Raw genomic sequence first — 17,205 nt, forward strand, 5'->3', positions numbered from 1 at the left:
GTCCAAAAAGGAGACAGGGGAGTTCTTCAGCTTTATTGGAATTAAAAGGGGAGTCCACTGAGGCGCACACCTGTAGAGTTTTCTCTCTGGAGGTTTTGGAGGGTGCAGCCTCCCTTGATCCTAAACTCCCAGCCGCACATTTCCCTCTTCCTTTCCCCATTGCTGAGGTATTAGGAAGGTACAGCCTTCCCTAACAACCTACCACACATTGCCCCCCTGAACCTGCTGGTTTACCCCAAAGCTCAGAACTTCAGGCTTGTGCAGCCCCTTGTCTGTTTCAGGAGCCAAGGTGTCAGGGCTCTGCAGCAAACCTGCTGCCCGAAGTCAGCAGAGACATTAACACCCATTGCAAAGACGTTAACACCCACACCTTCAGCCATCAAACTCTTTGTAAAGACACCAGCTTTCCTCTCACGGACAAAGGCTAATTTATACATTTTTAGGAAAGAGGCTGAGAAGCCTTTGGGACCTGTGAGGTGTTTTGTTAATGCAGGTTTCTTTAACGGTTCCGTCAATCCTGCTACAGGGGCCAATGATTTAATGTGATTTCATGTTAATTAAAAACGAAAAAAGCTAACACTATGGGTTAGGTCTCAGACTTTAATCTGAGCTCTGAAAATTAATTGCGTTCGATTTTAGTGCTTAATTAACCCCCTAATTTACTTCCCGGCCAGCCTCGCTGGCCCTGCAGCGGGGCCGGCTCACCCAGTGGGGTTAGGGCTGCAGGAACCCCCTCCCCGAGCCGGCTAAGGCCGCTCAGCCTGGGGGTTTGGTGCGGGGATGGGTTTGTGGGGTGGGGAGTTGGATTTTGGCGTGGGTTTTTGGTAAAATAGCCATAAGCGGGGAAGGCAGCGGAACCCCGGAGCACGGCGCGGGCCGGCGGCGGAAGGCGCTGCCGTCGCACCGCTCCCCCCGGTCACCTTCGGCGGGCGGCAGCCATGGTGTTCCTGCCCGACGAGTCGCGGTCGCTGCCGCCGCCGCCGCTCCTCAATAAGGGCTCGGTGTGGCTCGGCTTCGCGGGGTGGATGTCGGCGCTGATGGACAACGCCTTCAACCAACGCCCCATCTTCGGAGCCGGTGCGGGAGGACGGGGGAGCGTGAGGGGAGGGGGAACGGAGCGGGGTGCGAAGGGAGGAAGGAGGTGAAGAGCTGAGGAAGGGGCTGTGTGGGGTTTAGGGTCACTGAGGGATAAATGAAGGGGGAAAGGGGAGGCAGCTAAGCAATGAGGAACTGGAGAGGAAATGGGGGCGGGCGGGCGGATTTGGGGTGACCTTGAGGGTTAAAGGGGCTGGGGATGGGGAGGAAGCCCCGAGATCCAAGGCTAGGGGTGGGTAAAGGGAATATGTGAGCCTGGGAAAGGGGAGTGTGGGATTTGGGGTCACTCTGAAGGATAAATAAAGGGGAGGGAAGGAGAAACAGCCAGGAGTGAGGGGCTAGAGGAGGTTTGGGGGCTGCAGGATCGGGTATGTGGGATTTGGGGTGGCCGAGAGGGATGTAGGGGCTGGGGAAGGGGAAGGAGCGCTGAGGTAATGGAATGGGGAGGTAGAGGGAGTATGTGAGCCTGGGGAAGGGGTGTGTGGGGCTTGGGGTCACTGAGGGATAAATGAAGTGGGGAGGGCAAGAGAGGGAACCCTGAGTTCGGGGGGGGGCTGTTGGAGGGGAAGGGAGTTCTCTCTCTGATTGTGGGGATGGGAGTCCTGAAGTGAGGGATTTGAGGATTGGAAGGGGCTGGGAAAGGGACATCGTTTGGAGGTGGAGGGGATCTGAGGTGACTCCCTGAGGGTGCTGGGAAGGGGAGGGAGCCCTGAGGAAAGTGGGGCCTGGCAGGGGCCATGGGAGCTGTGGGTACTGCAGGGACCTTGGCAGGGGCAAAGCAGGGAGAGAGGAGTGCCTGGGGGCCTGAGGAAAGGGGGCCCTGCCTGAGGCCTGCGGGGAGCTGGGAGAGCTGGGGACAGTTCCTCTCTACTCCTGCTGCAGGTATTCACCGGCAGGTCCTGTTAGCTACCCTGGGCTGCGTTGTGGGCTACCACCTGGTGAAACGCGCCGAGTACATGCATGCCAAGGTGGACAGGGAGCTGTTCGAGTACATCAGGCGCCATCCAGGGGACTTCCAGCCATCAACAGGTACACTCAGCTGGTATTTTAGGAGAGACCTCAGCCTGCCATAACCTGTGTGCAAAGATTTTGCTGGGCTAAGGCTTCCCTGCTCCTTCACAATCTAAATTGCAGCAGTCTAAAGGATTTTCTGATGTGAAAATAGATATTGTTATTGAGCTGTTGATAATGCATCAATGACCGCCTCTTCCTCCTAAAAGCTCATTTTAGTATAAAAGTAGCAGAGCCAAAAAAAAAAAAAAAAAAGATAGACCAAACTTGTACCACTGAAAAAGAAATAATAGAAATTAGAAATCACAGGTTTTATTCTTGTAACTTCACAATTGTACTGTCTATTCCTGTAAAATGCCTGTTGCATGTAGATTCAGAAATCTCATGATGAATATTCAGAAAACAAGCAGAACAGGTGAAAAAAGAATAAATAGGAACGGCAGGAAACTTGGTGTTGGCTTAGAGCAATGGTGAAGAACAGGGGGATTTTTACTAAACGTAGTCACTGAGCCCAACGATGCAATGGCAAATTTGGGTGAAAATTGTCCATTTTCTAATACAGTAGAGTTGGGTGACTCTGGCTGTTAGATTGTGGTCTGCATCATGCCACGTTGGAAGGAGTATGTAGAAATAAAAAACTGTAACTACTGAGATTCCTCCACAGGGACCTGTAGAGAGCCATATGGGGGGAAAAAACAACTTGTGCATTTAGTTACAAGAGCAAGCTAATAGTTTGCTGTGGGTAGCAAAAATCAAACTTTTGGTGGCTTTGTTAACATCAGAGACTTAATATGAAACATCTTCTGAATTGATCTCAAATGCTGATTAGGTTTTCCCACGTCTTGCAGAAAAGAAAAGAATAGGGCAGCTTTTGGAGGATTTCCACCCAATTCGCTGAGTGGCGACATATCACAGAATTAATTCCTGCCATCCTGCGAACTTCGGCAAGGTGGCTGCAACTCTTGAACCGTCCATGGCTTAAAAGATGAAACTTTATTCACTTTCATGTAATAAAAGCTTGATTAAATACTTATTGTTTAATTATTTGCTCTTCTGTTCCTTTATGGTTTGTTAGTACGTGGATGACTTATACTTGTAACTGAATAATAATTTTGATTAATGTTTTTTTTCAGTTGTTTTAATTGCAAGAATGGAAAGTTGTTCACACAACATATATTATATAAATCCCAGAGAGCAGTTCTGTAAGTTCATATGTTTTATTTCTCCGTGGCATTTCTCCTGACCCTTGAACATGTTCTTGGCCAGCCCCTGTAGATACTGTACCAAAAGTCTCGCTGTGAAATTCTTTCTGAACAGCTAAAAAAATACATGCTCTCCCTAATTCATTCCATCTCTATGTTTTTTATTATTATGTAGCTTTTTCTTTCCTAATTATAAGGATCCAAGTTTCTGTTGTCCCACTTGGTTGCTGGCTCCTGAATCCAAACACTGACCATATTTGGGGGGGGTGAGGAGGTTGTGTTGATTTGGGTTTGCCGTTTCTTCTTCATTTAGAATTTTGGTTCAAAACTCGACTTTATCTCTTTTCTTCCTCCCACTGAGCCCAGTGCCAGGTCACTGCTCTCTCATGGATATGATGTCCCTAAACAGATTTAAAGGAAGTGCTGCCACTCTGATTTGCTTCAACAATCAGGAAGAAGAAGATCTTTCCCCGTGCTGGCCAGAACAGTGTGGGTACAGAGCCAGCACCCCCTGCCACGCCAGGATGCCTGATCTGCCTTGTCTGCCAACATCCCCCTGGGACCAGAGCAGAAACCTCTCACCAGCTGTGGCCAGCAGCAGGGCCCCGTCAGGCCTTGGCACATCCCTGGGGCAGCGTGGTGCAATGCCCTGCAATCAGAGCAGGCAGAAGGTTCCTGTGGCACACCGGGCTCGGAGCCAGCTGCAGGGGCAGCGGCTCCCAGAGAGAGGCCCACGGGTCCTGGGGGATGCAAGCGGCCCACAAGACGTCAGCAAGCCCTTCCAGCTGCCCCAGGTCACCGGCCTCTGGGCTCATCCTGCATCTCCCACTGGTCGTGCTCAACAGCCGTGGTCTGACCTTCACCCCGTGTCCTCTGTGACACTTCCCTGGGGCACCACGAGCCTCTCCAGCTGCTGAGCGCTGCCCAAGCCCAAAGCCATGGCTGCAGGGGACAGCAGGTGTCCCTCACTGTGACCCCAGCGGGCTTTGACCCCAGCCAGCCACCAAGGCCCGCACAGCCACTCACTCACTGCCCCACCAGCAGGATCAGAGAGACAATCAAGGGCAAGAACAAGAAAAGATGTGGGCTTAAATAAAACCAATGTAATAGGGAAAGCAAAAGCCATGCATGCAAACAGAGCAAAGCAAGGAATTCATTCACCACTTCCCATGGGCAGGTGCATGTTCAGCAATCCCCAGGACTGTAGGGTCCATCACAGGTAATGCAGATCTCAGAAGACAAAGGCCATCATTCCATGTGTGGCTCACTTCTTCCCCACACTTGATATACTGATGTCATATAGTCTGAAATGTCCCTTGGGTTGGCTGAGATCAGTTATCCCACCAGCATCTCCTCCCAAGTTTCCATGTGCTGCAGTCCCTACACCAGAGTGGCAGTACAGAAATGAGAAAAGAAAATTAACTCCACAGCTGCCTAAACCAGCACAGCCAGCTGTGCTCTCCAGGGAACACAGATCCCATCCTTGAGCAACAGCCAGATAAACCACCAGAGGGACATCACCCCCTCTGTGGTCCTCTCCTCACCAGGAACCAGTCTCCATCCATTCCTTATGGTTCAACACCAGCTTCAGCAATCAGCATGGAGACCAGAGAGCTCCACAGCCAGAGCTCCATCATGTCCCAGCCAGAGGTGCCATCGCGATGCGGATGGCCCAGGTCTCTCCCAGTATGCCCCTCATGCTCCGTTTCCTCGGGATAAGACAGGACTGCAACATTGCCCAGGCTAAAGAGAGACACAGAGAGCAGACCAGCTCTGAAATCATCCCTCTGGCTGGAGGGAATTCTGTTTGCCCTCATTTGGGGAACTTGCTGACTGGCAGCTGCTTTCCTAGAAAAGCAGGACGCCTGGGTGCTGGTGCAGTGAGCTCCTTGGATCTCTGTGGCCTCAAAACTGGTGTTTGGGAAACCTGCCCACAACTCACCGTCCTCCTGGGGAGCCAGGCCATGGCTCAGGAGAGGGGAAATGTCACCTCATGTATCTCCAAATGACTGTGTATCATCCCCAGTGCCTCCTGCTGACACATCTGCCATGACTCTGGTTGCCCCAAACCCCTCAGAACTGTCCTTGTTCCACCTTGGTAATGGCCAGGACCCTTTCAGAGAGGGCACTTCTGGGTCTGGCCTCAGCTGCCTCCTCCAGAGCCCCCATTCCCCTCAGCAGTTCACACCCCCACAGCTGGCTGCAGACCCTGTCCCTGCTGCCCACGCTGGGGCAGGACAAGCCAAAGCCAGACTGGTCTCAGCAGCTGAGAGAAATGGCCTGATCAGGAGAGAGGAGATGGGAATCTCCAGTGTATCCCAAGGCTGGGGTGCCTGGACATGGGGCTGGCATGGTGGGGAGGCTGCTGCCTAGAGGTGCTGAGACCTACAGCTCTGCTGCCCCTCACTGTTGCATGGCTGGACTGAGTGCTGGGCAGACCCACAGTTTTGTGCACTGAAATCAAGCATCAGCTTTTGTGGTGTTGCCATCAACAAAAGGAAGAAATATTTCAGCCTGAGGCTGGTGACACAAAGGAACAGGTTGTCCAGTGAGTTTGCACAGGCCCTGAGTATCAACATAGTCCTGAGCCACCTGGTCTAGAGCAGGATGTCCCAGCACACAGCAGGGCATTGCACTAGGTGGTGTCTGAAGATCCCTTCCAACCCAAACAATCCCACAACTTTGGGATCCTTTGTCCCGTTCACATTCCCCAGCATGGCCCTGGAAAGATCCCACCCTGCAGGGCCAGTGTCCCCCTGCCAGTGTCCCTGGGGCACTCCATGAGTGAAAGCAGCACACTGACAACACTGGCTTCCCAGGGATTCTTTTATTAGCAAAAACAGGGGGAACGCCCTTGGAGTCCAGGTACCAGCTGGAAAAGGGCTTGGCAATCTCCAGGGGCTGTGGGAGGTCGGGGCCACATCACAACATTCCCAACTTGCTGCCACTCTTTGAAAATAAAGAGGAGGCCACGAGCCTGCAGCTCTTCCAACAGCCGTGCCAGCACATCCGGATGCTTCTTCCTGAGGATAAGGCACCATCTGGTTCTGCAGTGGTCACAGCCATCTCCGGTGCCGGTGCCGGGAGATCCCATCAGCTGCCACGGAGCGGGGAATGCCAGCGGGACTGGGGAGAGCCTGCAGTGGTCAGCCACGGGGACGTCTTGTGCTTCCTGACACCAGCACCTGTCCTGCAACAGCAGCATTCCTTAACTCCAAGGATCATCCCAGGGCACACAAGGACCACCAAGCCTGAGTCCACAGGCCCTGAAGCCCTGCAGTGTCTGCACCGAGCAATGGGCAGGGCTCCCTCCTCCAGCTTGGAGAGGGATATCCACCCCCAGCTGAGGGGACAGCCCCCATTCCAAGGCCCTTCCCAGCACGTCCCCACCCCTGCACTGCTGGGCCCCTCTCCCAACAGGGAGGCCACACACTGCCTTGCTGCCCCTGGACTCTGCATGTCCCCAGGTCTTACCTGGTGGCCTGGCCAGGGTCACCAGCTGGGCTGCCCCTCGCTGAGGTTGATCTGCTCCAGGATCTGGCTGTACCTGCGGGTCAGGGCGTTGGTGTCCCTGGTGAGGTGGGTGAGGACCTGCTGCAGGCCAGTCAGGTGCTGGGACAGGCGCCTCTCCAGCTGGGCATCCTCGGGCCCGTTGCTGTCCAAGGATGTGTCGTCGTCGGTGTCGGCACCGCTGGCGCTCTGGTCACCCACAGAGGCCAGGCCTTTCTCCACCATGGGCTTGATGGCCTTGAGGAGCTGGTAGCGCTCGTAGAGGTCCGTGCGGCTCTCGGCAGCCGGGGCTGCCCCCTCCTCCTGCGGGAAGACCCCTCGCAGCAGGCTGGGGAACATCACCTCCTGCTCCATCTTCTGCGTGGCTGAGAAGTACTGCTCCATGGCCCTTCTCCTACAGCTCTGGCACTGCTGCTCTGGGCTCTTCTCACAGGCTCACTGCTCCCTGGCCCTGCGGGGGCTTTTTATGCAGTGCTGGGGCACGTCCCTCCCCTGCTGTCCTCCCCTGCCAGCCCTGCTTGGGCTGCATGCCCTTGGGGTCGGGCTTGGCTCCAGCCCAGCCGGGGCTCGGGGCTCGGCCCTGCTGTGTCCCTGGCTCTGCGCAATCTTTCCTGGCCCAGCCTCCCCGTGGCCTTCACCCGAGCTGGCCGGGGGTCCTGCTGCCTCCCCATGCCAGGAGACACAGGGGGGCAGCAAGGAGGAGAGGTGCCCAGGGTCTCTCCCATCCTGTCCTGTATTATCTCAGTGCCTGCAGTCCTGGGGCCCTCTGGTTGTGGCTCCAGCTCCTGTGCCCAGTTTGGGAAGGCCGCAGGGGATCGTCACCTCCCCTCGTTCCTGCTGCCACACGCTCAGGACGTGAAGACTGCAGGGCCATTGAGCAACCCTTTAGCACACATAGGGAAATCTGGAACCCAGTGGAAATACACTGGAACCTTGTCCCACTGGGTGTCTGGGGACAATGGAGCCTGCTGGTGACCAGAGATTTGGGTGCCCAGAAACATCCAATGCCCCCAAGCTCCCCCTGGGCTCAGCAGGGATGTGGACAGGCACAGGGACCTGACTCCATGATGTGTAACTCCTGTGGCAGCAGCACAGAGCCATTGCTGCCCCCAGGGGATTGTGGACATGGCTTGCCTGCCACTGTTGAAATTCTGGGAGAGCAAAAGCCACAGCCAGGGCACCAGACAGCATTGCCTGTCCCTCCATGTCCCTGTGGAGTGTGGCAAACATGAAAAGTGGTTCTGTTTCTGGAAAGGCTGCTGTGGGGTACCTGGTTCCTTTTGCAACCCTTGGTGCTGGCAGCTCTCCCTCTGTGCCCCTGTATCCCAGCACTGCCACGCACCCTTTGCCCACCCTTTGCCCACCTGTCCTGGCCACCCCTCTTGTTCCTTTCCTTGTGTCCTGGCATCTCTTTGTGCCCTGCCATGGGGCCCATTGCTGCACCAAGGAGTGTGGGTGCTGCTGGCCCCATGCAGGTGCCAGACAGAGCCTTGGCCACATCAGCGCACCTGCAGAGCTTCCTGGAAGTGCAGGCACATCACAGGGCTCTGGGGATACAAGGACACAGGGGATGCTTTGCCCTCCTGCTCCCCCCAGTGCCTCACAACCTGCTCATAGTGAGCATGGCAGAATGTTTGGGGGTGACAGGGGCTCAGCAGATGCCAATTGCTCTTCAGCTCATTATCCTTGCGACATGAATAATTGCCAAATCCTCTCGGTGCCTTGGGGACCACACTAGGGAGAGGAGCAGCAGAAGGTTCAGGTCTGGGGGGGAGATGGCAGGTGGCAAAATGGGCACCTGGCAGGGCTTTGAGGGGACAGTGGGACAGCTGCCAACACTGAGGGTTGCACAAGGGAGGAAGTAAACTGTGGCCTTTCCCAAAATAGAACCAATTCCTCCAATTGCCTCATACTGCAAGATAAGAAGGGACAGGAGTCCTGGCCATTGACCTGCCATGGCCTCAGCTCCAGGATGGGGTGGTGGCTGTGAAGGTGGCACCATCTGTGCTCCAGTGTGGGCCATGAAAGTTCAGTGCCATGGATGCAGTTCCCCTGGTGGCATTTGGTCCCATCTCTGTCCCCATACATGTCCCCATGGCCCATGCAGGCTTCCATGCAGCAGAGCACTGCCAGGGTGATGTCCCACACCAGTGTCTGCTGCCCTGTTCAGGCTGGCATTCATGGGCAGAGCCTGCTCAGTGTCCCTGGAGTGTTCACATCCTGAGTGCACGGCAGTGAGGAGTGGGGCAGGTGACATTCCCAGCAGCACCAGTGCCTGCAGCCTGGACACACCAGGGCACAGGAAGTGGTCCCGCTCCCACAGGACCCCAGAACTGAACATGGTGGGGGTAGAGATAGGATAGGAAAGGACAGGAGAGAACCTGGGCACCCCTCCTCATTGTCAGCATTGGCTCCTGGCCCAGACGCCCTGAGGCCTGTCCTGTGCCTGAGCTGGCTTGGGGGTCCCAGTGCATCAACCCCACTCCATGGCTGGTCAATGGCCAGGACTCCTGTCCCCTCTTATCTTGCAGTATGTGGCAATTGGAGGAATTGGTTCTGTTTTGGGAAAGGCCACGTGCTCCTTCCCCAATTTTGCAACCCTCAGTGTTGGCAGCTCTCCCACCGTCCCCTCCTGCTGCCCCCTCCTAGCCCAGCCAGGTGCCCATTCTGCCACCTGGCCTCTCCCCCTCAGACCTGAACCCACTGCTCCTCTTCTCCCTTTCTGGGTGCTCCTGGCATCCTGAGCTGCCCTGTGCTGCACTGAGGTTTGCTCACACTGGCAGCCCCACGCTCCCAGGACTTCTGGGCCACCCTGGAGCTTCCTGAAGGTTCAGAGACATCATAGTGTCCCCCCAGAGTAGCCTCAGGGTAGGACACATCTGTCCCGGGGCTGGAGCTTCACTGTGGATATCAGGATTTTAGCCCTGCTGGCAGCTCAGCCCCACTCAGCTGCTCTGCCACTCCCCCCAGGTGGGAAGGGGGAGACAATCAGGGAGGGTAAAAGAGAGAAAAGTCGTGGGTAGAAATGGAGACAGCTCCACAGGAAAAGCAAAAGCTGCACAAGTAAGCAAAGCAAAAGAAGGAACTCATTGGTTCACCCCTTCCCATTGGCACTCAGGTGTTCAGTCCCCTGCAGGAGAGCAGGGCTCCACTGCATGTCATGGTGACCTGGCAGGACGACTGCTGTCCCTCTGACTGTGCCCCTCTTCCTTCTGCTCCCAGCTCCAGACGCTGAGCAGGGTGCCACTCTCCCTTCCCTTGGTGCCACAGAGGGATAAGACAGGAGGATGTGCCCGGGATGGTACAGAGACATTTGGGGACACATGTGGTGGCACGACCTGCACTCTGAGCTGAGGCTGGGACTGGGGCAGGACCTGACAGGAGGGCCACAGGTGAGGGCTAAGCTTGCCCAATCTGGGGGTCTGTGGCAGCAGAGACCTGAGGACATCAGTGCAGCTCCTGGGGCCCCTGCTGGTCCTGAGCAGCCTCCCCAGGGCCCCAAGCCAGGGCTGGGCACCCCAGTTCAGCTCAGCCCAAACCCAGCCATGCTACACACCCGTGGTGGCTGTGCTGTGCTCCAAGAGCAGTCCTTGATTTCCTGCTCCTTACATCCCTGCTGGCAGTGGCAGCTCCCAAGCTGTACCCAGCGTTTCCCATTGGTCTCTGTGAGATTTTCTGTCCCACGTTTGCCTAATAGTGTCCTCAAAGGCACGGAGAGGATTTGGCAATTATTCATGTCCCAAGGATAAAGAGTTAGGGAGCCATCAGAGTCTGCTGAGCCCCTGTCACCCCCAAACATTCTGCCATGCTCACTATGAGCAGGTTGTGAGGCACTGAGGGGAGCAGGAGGGCAAAGCATCCCCTGTGTCCCTGTGTCCCTGTGTCCCCAGAGCCCTGTGATGTGCCTGCACTTCCAGGAAGCTCTGCAGGTGCGCTGATGTGGCCAAGGCTCTGTCTGGCACCTGCATGGGGCCAGCAGCACCCACACTCCTTGGTGCAGCAATGGGCCCCATGGCAGGGCACAAAGAGATGCCAGGACACAAGGAAAGGGACAAGAGGGGTGGCCAGGACAGGTGGGCAAAGGGTGGGTAAAGGGTGCGTGGCAGTGCTGGGATACAGGGGCACAGAGGGAGAGCTGCCAGCACCAAGGGTTGCAAAAGGAACCAGGTACCCCACAGCAGCCTTTCCAGAAACAGAACCACTTTTCATGTTTGCCACACTCCACAGGGACATGGAGGGACAGGCAATGCTGTCTGGTGGCCTGGCTGTGGCTTTTGCTCTCCCAGAATTTCAACAGTGGCAGGCAAGCCATGTCCACAATCCCCTGGGGGCAGCAATGGCTCTGTGCTGCTGCCACAGGAGTTACACATCATGGAGTCAGGTCCCTGTGCCTGTCCACATCCCTGCTGAGCCCAGGGGGAGCTTGGGGGCATTGGATGTTTCTGGGCACCCAAATCTCTGGTCACCAGCAGGCTCCATTGTCCCCAGACACCCAGTGGGACAAGGTTCCAGTGTATTTCCACTGGGTTCCAGATTTCCCTATGTGTGCTAAAGGGTTGCTCAATGTCCCTGCAGTCTTCACGTCCTGAGCGTGTGGCAGCAGGAATGAGGGGAGGTGACGGTCCCCTGCAGCCTTCCCAAACTGGGCACAGGAGCTGGAGCCACAGCCAGAGGGCCCCAGGACTGAACATGTTGGGGCACTGAGATAATACAGGACAGGATCGAAGAGACCCTGGGCACCTCTCCTCCTTGCTGCCCCCCTGTATCTCCTGGCATGGGGAGGCAGCAGGACCCCCGGCCAGCTCGGGTGAAGGCCACGGGGAGGCTGGGCCAGGAAAGATTGCGCAGAGCCAGGGACACAGCAGGGCCGAGCCCCGAGCCCCGGCTGGGCTGGAGCCAAGCCCGACCCCAAGGGCATGCAGCCCAAGCAGGGCTGGCAGGGGAGGACAGCAGGGGAGGGACGTGCCCCAGCACTGCATAAAAAGCCCTCGCAGGGCCAGGGAGCAGTGAGCCTGTGAGAAGAGCCCAGAGCAGCAGTGCCAGAGCTGTAGGAGAAGGGCCATGGAGCAGTACTTCTCAGCCACGCAGAAGATGGAGCAGGAGGTGATGTTCCCCAGCCTGCTGCGAGGGGTCTTCCCGCAGGAGGAGGGGGCAGCCCCGGCTGCCGAGAGCCGCACGGACCTCTACGAGCGCTACCAGCTCCTCAAGGCCATCAAGCCCATGGTGGAGAAAGGCCTGGCCTCTGTGGGTGACCAGAGCGCCAGCGGTGCCGACACCGACGACGACACATCCTTGGACAGCAACGGGCCCGAGGATGCCCAGCTGGAGAGGCGCCTGTCCCAGCACCTGACTGGCCTGCAGCAGGTCCTCACCCACCTCACCAGGGACACCAACGCCCTGACCCGCAGGTACAGCCAGATCCTGGAGCAGATCAACCTCAGCGAGGGGCAGCCCAGCTGGTGACCCTGGCCAGGCCACCAGGTAAGACCTGGGGACATGCAGAGTCCAGGGGCAGCAAGGCAGTGTGTGGCCTCCCTGTTGGGAGAGGGGCCCAGCAGTGCAGGGGTGGGGACGTGCTGGGAAGGGCCTTGGAATGGGGGCTGTCCCCTCAGCTGGGGGTGGATATCCCTCTCCATGCTGGAGAAGGGAGCCCTGCCCATTGCTCGGTGCAGACACTGCAGGGCTTCAGGGCCTGTGGACTCAGGCTTGGTGGTCCTTGTGTGCCCTGGGATGATCCTTGGAGTTAAGGAATGCTGCTGTTGCAGGACAGGTGCTGGTGTCAGGAAGCACAAGACGTCCCCGTGGCTGACCACTGCAGGCTCTCCCCAGTCCCGCTGGCATTCCCCGCTCCGTGGCAGCTGATGGGATCTCCCGGCACCGGCACCGGAGATGGCTGTGACCACTGCAGAACCAGATGGTGCCTTATCCTCAGGAAGAAGCATCCGGATGTGCTGGCAAGGCCGTTGGAAGAGCTTCAGGCTCGTGGCCTCCTCTTTATTTTCAAAGAGTGGCAGCAAGTTGGGAATGTTGTGATGTGGCCCCGACCTCCCACAGCCCCTGGAGATTGCCAAGCCCTTTTCCAGCTGGTACCTGGACTCCAAGGGCGTTCCCCCTGTTTTTGCTAATAAAAGAATCCCTGGGAAGCCAGTGTTGTCAGTGTGCTGCTTTCACTCATGGAGTGCCCCAGGGACACTGGCAGGGGGACACTGGCCCTGCAGGGTGGGATCTTTCCAGGGCCATGCTGGGGAATGTGAACGGGACAAAGAATCGCAAAGTTGTGGGATTGTTTGGGTTGGAAGGGATCTTCAGACACCACCTAGTGCAATGCCCTGCTGTGTGCTGGGACATCTTGCTCTAGACCAGGTGGCTCAGAACTGTGTTGAAGCTCAGGGCCTGTGCAAACTCTCTGGGCAACCTCTTCTTTGTGTCACCAGCCTCAGGCTGAAATATTTCTTCCTTTTGTTGACAGCAACATAGACAAAAAATTGGTTAGAAACTGTTATAAAATAGGTGATAACTCTTAAGCACTTACGTTAAAAGTTTGGTTATTAAATCGTAAAAGGCAATAAAATGGTAGTCATAAGTAATACAGTACTCAATGTACCATATTACACCTAAGTAACCTGCATCACCACCCAAGCAAACGGAACCAGCCAGGACAGAACTGTAATGGGCCAATCAAGCGCCTTAAACCTTCATGCAAATGAAGGATCCCAACAGAAACCCATCCAGAGGATTAAAATAAATTTTAAGAAAAGGGTTATCCGAGCCAATGAATCTGTGCTGCTCCATCTGGAACATCGGGAGCATCACTGCTCAAGAAAGGAAGTAGATCCAGCGTCGGCACTGAGACATTCTCTACTGTAACGCTCCTGCTCAACCCGCAGGCCCCCTAAGCTTTAGACCTTATTAGAATAAATGCTGAAATCACTTTAGCACCAGAAGTGTGTTCCCATTTTTAACGGCACCAGAAAAGCTGATGCCGGTGCACAGCAAAGTGTGAATCTTTCCAACACTCTGCCCAGTCATGCAGCAGTGAGGGGCAGCAGAGCTGTAGGTCTCACCACCTGTGGAAAGAAGCCTCCCAGAATTCCATAGCTCCATGTCCAGGCATCCCAGTTTTGAGATACAATGGAGATTCTCATTAACTTGCTGACTGGCAGCTGCTTTCCTAGAAAAGCAGGACGCCTGGGTGCTGGTGCAGTGAGCTCCTTGGATCTCTGTGGCCTCAAAACTGGTGTTTGGGAAACCTGCCCACAACTCACCGTCCTCCTGGGGAGCCAGGCCATGGCTCAGGAGAGGGGAAATGTCACCTCATGTATCTCCAAATGACTGTGTATCATCCCCAGTGCCTCCTGCTGACACATCTGCCATGACTCTGGTTGCCCCAAACCCCTCAGAACTGTCCTTGTTCCACCTTGATCCTGGCCAGGACCCTTTCAGAGAGGGCACTTCTGGGTCTGGCCTCAGCTGCCTCCTCCAGAGCCCCCATTCCCCTCAGCAGTTCACACCCCCACAGCTGGCTGCAGACCCTGTCCCTGCTGCCCACGCTGGGGCAGGACAAGCCAAAGCCAGACTGGTCTCAGCAGCTGAGAGAAATGGCCTGATCAGGAGAGAGGAGATGGGAATCTCCAGTGTATCCCAAGGCTGGGGTGCCTGGACATGGGGCTGGCATGGTGGGGAGGCTGCTGCCTAGAGGTGCTGAGACCTACAGCTCTGCTGCCCCTCACTGTTGCATGGCTGGACTGAGTGCTGGGCACACCCACATTTTTGTGCACTGAAATCAAGCATCAGCTTTTGTGGTGTTGCTGTCAACAAAAGGAAGAAACATTTCAGCCTGAGGCTGGTGACACAAAGGAACAGGTTATCCACTGAGTTTGCATAGGCCCTGAGCTTCAACATAGTCCTGAGCTACCTGGTCTAGAGCAGGATGTCCCAGCACACAGCAGGGCATTGCACTAGGTGGTGTCTGAAGATCCCTTCCAACCCAAACAATCCCACAACTTTGGGATTCTTTGTCCCATTCACATTTCCCAGCATGGCCCTGGAAAGATCCCACCCTGCAGGGCCAGTGTCCCTGGGGCACTCCATGAGTGAAAGCAGCACACTGACAACACTGGCTTCCCAGGGATTCTTTTATTAGCAAAAACAGGGGGAACGCCCTTGGAGTCCAGGTACCAGCTGGAAAAGGGTTTGGCGATCTCCAGGGGCTGTGGGAGGTTGGGGCCACATCACAACATTCCCAACCTGCTGCCACTCTTTGAAAATAAAGAGGAGGCCACGAGCCTGCAGCTCTTCCAACGGCCGTGCCAGCACATCCAGATGCTTCTTCCTGAGGATAAGGCACCATCTGGTTCTGCAGTGGTCACAGCCATCTCCGGTGCCGGTGCCGGGAGATCCCATCAGCTGCCACGGAGCGGGGAATGCCAGCGGGACTGGGGAGAGCCTGCAGTGGTCAGCCACGGGGACGTCTTGTGCTTCCTGACACCAGCACCTGTCCTGCAACAGCAGCATTCCTTAACTCCAAGGATCATCCCAGGGCACACAAGGACCACCAAGCCTGAGTCCACAGGCCCTGAAGCCCTGCAGTGTCTGCACCGAGCAATGGGCAGGGCTCCCTCCTCCAGCATGGAGAGGGATATCCACCCCCAGCTGAGGGGACAGCCCCCATTCCAAGGCCCTTCCCAGCACGTCCCCACCCCTGCACTGCTGGGCCCCTCTCCCAACAGGGAGGCCACACACTGCCTTGCTGCCCCTGGACCCTGCATGTCCCCAGGTCTTACCTGGTGGCCTGGCCAGGGTCACCAGCTGGGCTGCCCCTCGCTGAGGTTGATCTGCTCCAGGATCTGGCTGTACCTGCGGGTCAGGGCGTTGGTGTCCCTGGTGAGGTGGGTGAGGACCTGCTGCAGGCCAGTCAGGTGCTGGGACAGGCGCCTCTCCAGCTGGGCATCCTCGGGCCCGTTGCTGTCCAAGGATGTGTCGTCGTCGGTGTCGGCACCGCTGGCGCTCTGGTCACCCACAGAGGCCAGGCCTTTCTCCACCATGGGCTTGATGGCCTTGAGGAGCTGGTAGCGCTCGTAGAGGTCCGTGCGGCTCTCGGCAGCCGGGGCTGCCCCCTCCTCCTGCGGGAAGACCCCTCGCAGCAGGCTGGGGAACATCACCTCCTGCTCCATCTTCTGCGTGGCTGAGAAGTACTGCTCCATGGCCCTTCTCCTACAGCTCTGGCACTGCTGCTCTGGGCTCTTCTCACAGGCTCACTGCTCCCTGGCCCTGCGGGGGCTTTTTATGCAGTGCTGGGGCACGTCCCTCCCCTGCTGTCCTCCCCTGCCAGCCCTGCTTGGGCTGCATGCCCTTGGGGTCGGGCTTGGCTCCAGCCCAGCCGGGGCTCGGGGCTCGGCCCTGCTGTGTCCCTGGCTCTGCGCAATCTTTCCTGGCCCAGCCTCCCCGTGGCCTTCACCCGAGCTGGCCGGGGGTCCTGCTGCCTCCCCATGCCAGGAGATACAGGGGGGCAGCAAGGAGGAGAGGTGCCCAGGGTCTCTCCCATCCTGTCCTGTATTATCTCAGAGCCCCAACATGTTCAGTCCTGGGGCCCTCTGGCTGTGGCTCCAGCTCCTGTGCCCAGTCTGGGACCGTCACCTCCCCTCGTTCCTGCTGCCACACACTCAGGACGTGAACACTGCAGGGACATTGAGCAACCCTTTAGCACACATAGGGAAATCTGGAACCCAGTGGAAATACACTGGAACCTTGTCCCACTGGGTGTCTGGGGACAATGGAGCCTGCTGGTGACCAGAGATTTGGGTGCCCAGAAACATCCAATGCCCCCAAGCTCCCCCTGGGCTCAGCAGGGATGTGGACAGGCACAGGGACCTGACTCCATGATGTGTAACTCCTGTGGCAGCAGCACAGAGCCATTGCTGCCCCCAGGGGATTGTGGACATGGCTTGCCTGCCACTGTTGAAATTCTGGGAGAGCAAAAGCCACAGCCAGGGCACCAGACAGCATTGCCTGTCCCTCCATGTCCCTGTGGAGTGTGGCAAACATGAAAAGTGGTTCTGTTTCTGGAAAGGCTGCTGTGGGGTACCTGGTTCCTTTTGCAACCCTTGGTGCTGGCAGCTCTCCCTCTGTGCCCCTGTATCCCAGCACTGCCACGCACCCTTTACCCACCCTTTGCCCACCTGTCCTGGCCACCCCTCTTGTCCCTTTCCTTGTGTCCTGGCATCTCTTTGTGCCCTGCCATGGGGCCCATTGCTGCACCAAGGAGTGTGGGTGCTGCTGGCCCCATGCAGGTGCCAGACAGAGCCTTGGCCACATCAGGGCACCTGCAGAGCTTCCTGGAGGTGCAGGCACATCACAGGGCTCTGGGGACACAGGGACACAGGGGATG

At 56.9% G+C, this 17,205-nt stretch overlaps 4 protein-coding genes across 7 annotated transcripts; 2 read left to right on the forward strand and 2 right to left on the reverse strand.

The window, feature by feature from the left end:
* The first annotated feature begins 877 nt into the window (after window positions 1-877).
* Window positions 878-3,452, forward strand: NDUFC2 (NADH:ubiquinone oxidoreductase subunit C2). The gene is made up of 3 exons (XM_054628170.2): window positions 878-1,077; window positions 1,978-2,124; window positions 2,955-3,452. The coding sequence occupies exons 1-3, from the start codon at window positions 939-941 to the stop codon at window positions 3,002-3,004; spliced, it is 336 nt and encodes a 111-aa protein (XP_054484145.1). The 5' UTR covers window positions 878-938; the 3' UTR covers window positions 3,005-3,452.
* A 2,668-nt stretch (window positions 3,453-6,120) lies between these two features.
* LOC129117250 (mid1-interacting protein 1-B-like) lies at window positions 6,121-7,382 on the reverse strand. 2 transcript variants are annotated; one of them, XM_054627807.2, is made up of 2 exons: window positions 6,783-7,382; window positions 6,121-6,493 (listed from the first exon to the last, which is right to left on the reverse strand). In XM_054627807.2, the coding sequence occupies exon 1, from the start codon at window positions 7,200-7,202 to the stop codon at window positions 6,801-6,803; it is 402 nt and encodes a 133-aa protein (XP_054483782.1). In that variant the 5' UTR covers window positions 7,203-7,382; the 3' UTR covers window positions 6,121-6,493; window positions 6,783-6,800. The 2 variants fall into 2 exon arrangements, with proteins under 2 accessions (XP_054483782.1, XP_054483781.1); XM_054627806.2 differs by having other exon boundaries at window positions 6,121-6,498; window positions 6,783-7,379.
* Window positions 7,383-11,839: 4,457 nt separating this feature from the next.
* On the forward strand, window positions 11,840-12,961 carry LOC129117213 (mid1-interacting protein 1-B-like). 2 transcript variants are annotated; one of them, XM_054627760.2, is made up of 2 exons: window positions 11,840-12,299; window positions 12,584-12,961. In XM_054627760.2, exon 1 carries the CDS (start codon window positions 11,880-11,882, stop codon window positions 12,279-12,281), a length of 402 nt encoding a protein of 133 aa, XP_054483735.1. In that variant the 5' UTR covers window positions 11,840-11,879; the 3' UTR covers window positions 12,282-12,299; window positions 12,584-12,961. The 2 variants fall into 2 exon arrangements, with proteins under 2 accessions (XP_054483735.1, XP_054483736.1); XM_054627761.2 differs by having other exon boundaries at window positions 12,589-12,961.
* A 1,978-nt stretch (window positions 12,962-14,939) lies between these two features.
* Window positions 14,940-16,201, reverse strand: LOC129117230 (mid1-interacting protein 1-B-like). Of its 2 annotated transcripts, none has more exons than XM_054627782.2 (2): window positions 15,602-16,201; window positions 14,940-15,312 (listed from the first exon to the last, which is right to left on the reverse strand). In XM_054627782.2, exon 1 carries the CDS (start codon window positions 16,019-16,021, stop codon window positions 15,620-15,622), a length of 402 nt encoding a protein of 133 aa, XP_054483757.1. In that variant the 5' UTR covers window positions 16,022-16,201; the 3' UTR covers window positions 14,940-15,312; window positions 15,602-15,619. The 2 variants fall into 2 exon arrangements, with proteins under 2 accessions (XP_054483757.1, XP_054483756.1); XM_054627781.2 differs by having other exon boundaries at window positions 14,940-15,317; window positions 15,602-16,198.
* Window positions 16,202-17,205: the final 1,004 nt, after the last annotated feature.

The sequence above is a fragment of the Agelaius phoeniceus genome, chromosome 2 (assembly GCF_051311805.1).
Source record: "Agelaius phoeniceus isolate bAgePho1 chromosome 2, bAgePho1.hap1, whole genome shotgun sequence".
Classification (NCBI taxonomy): Eukaryota; Metazoa; Chordata; class Aves; order Passeriformes; family Icteridae; genus Agelaius; species Agelaius phoeniceus.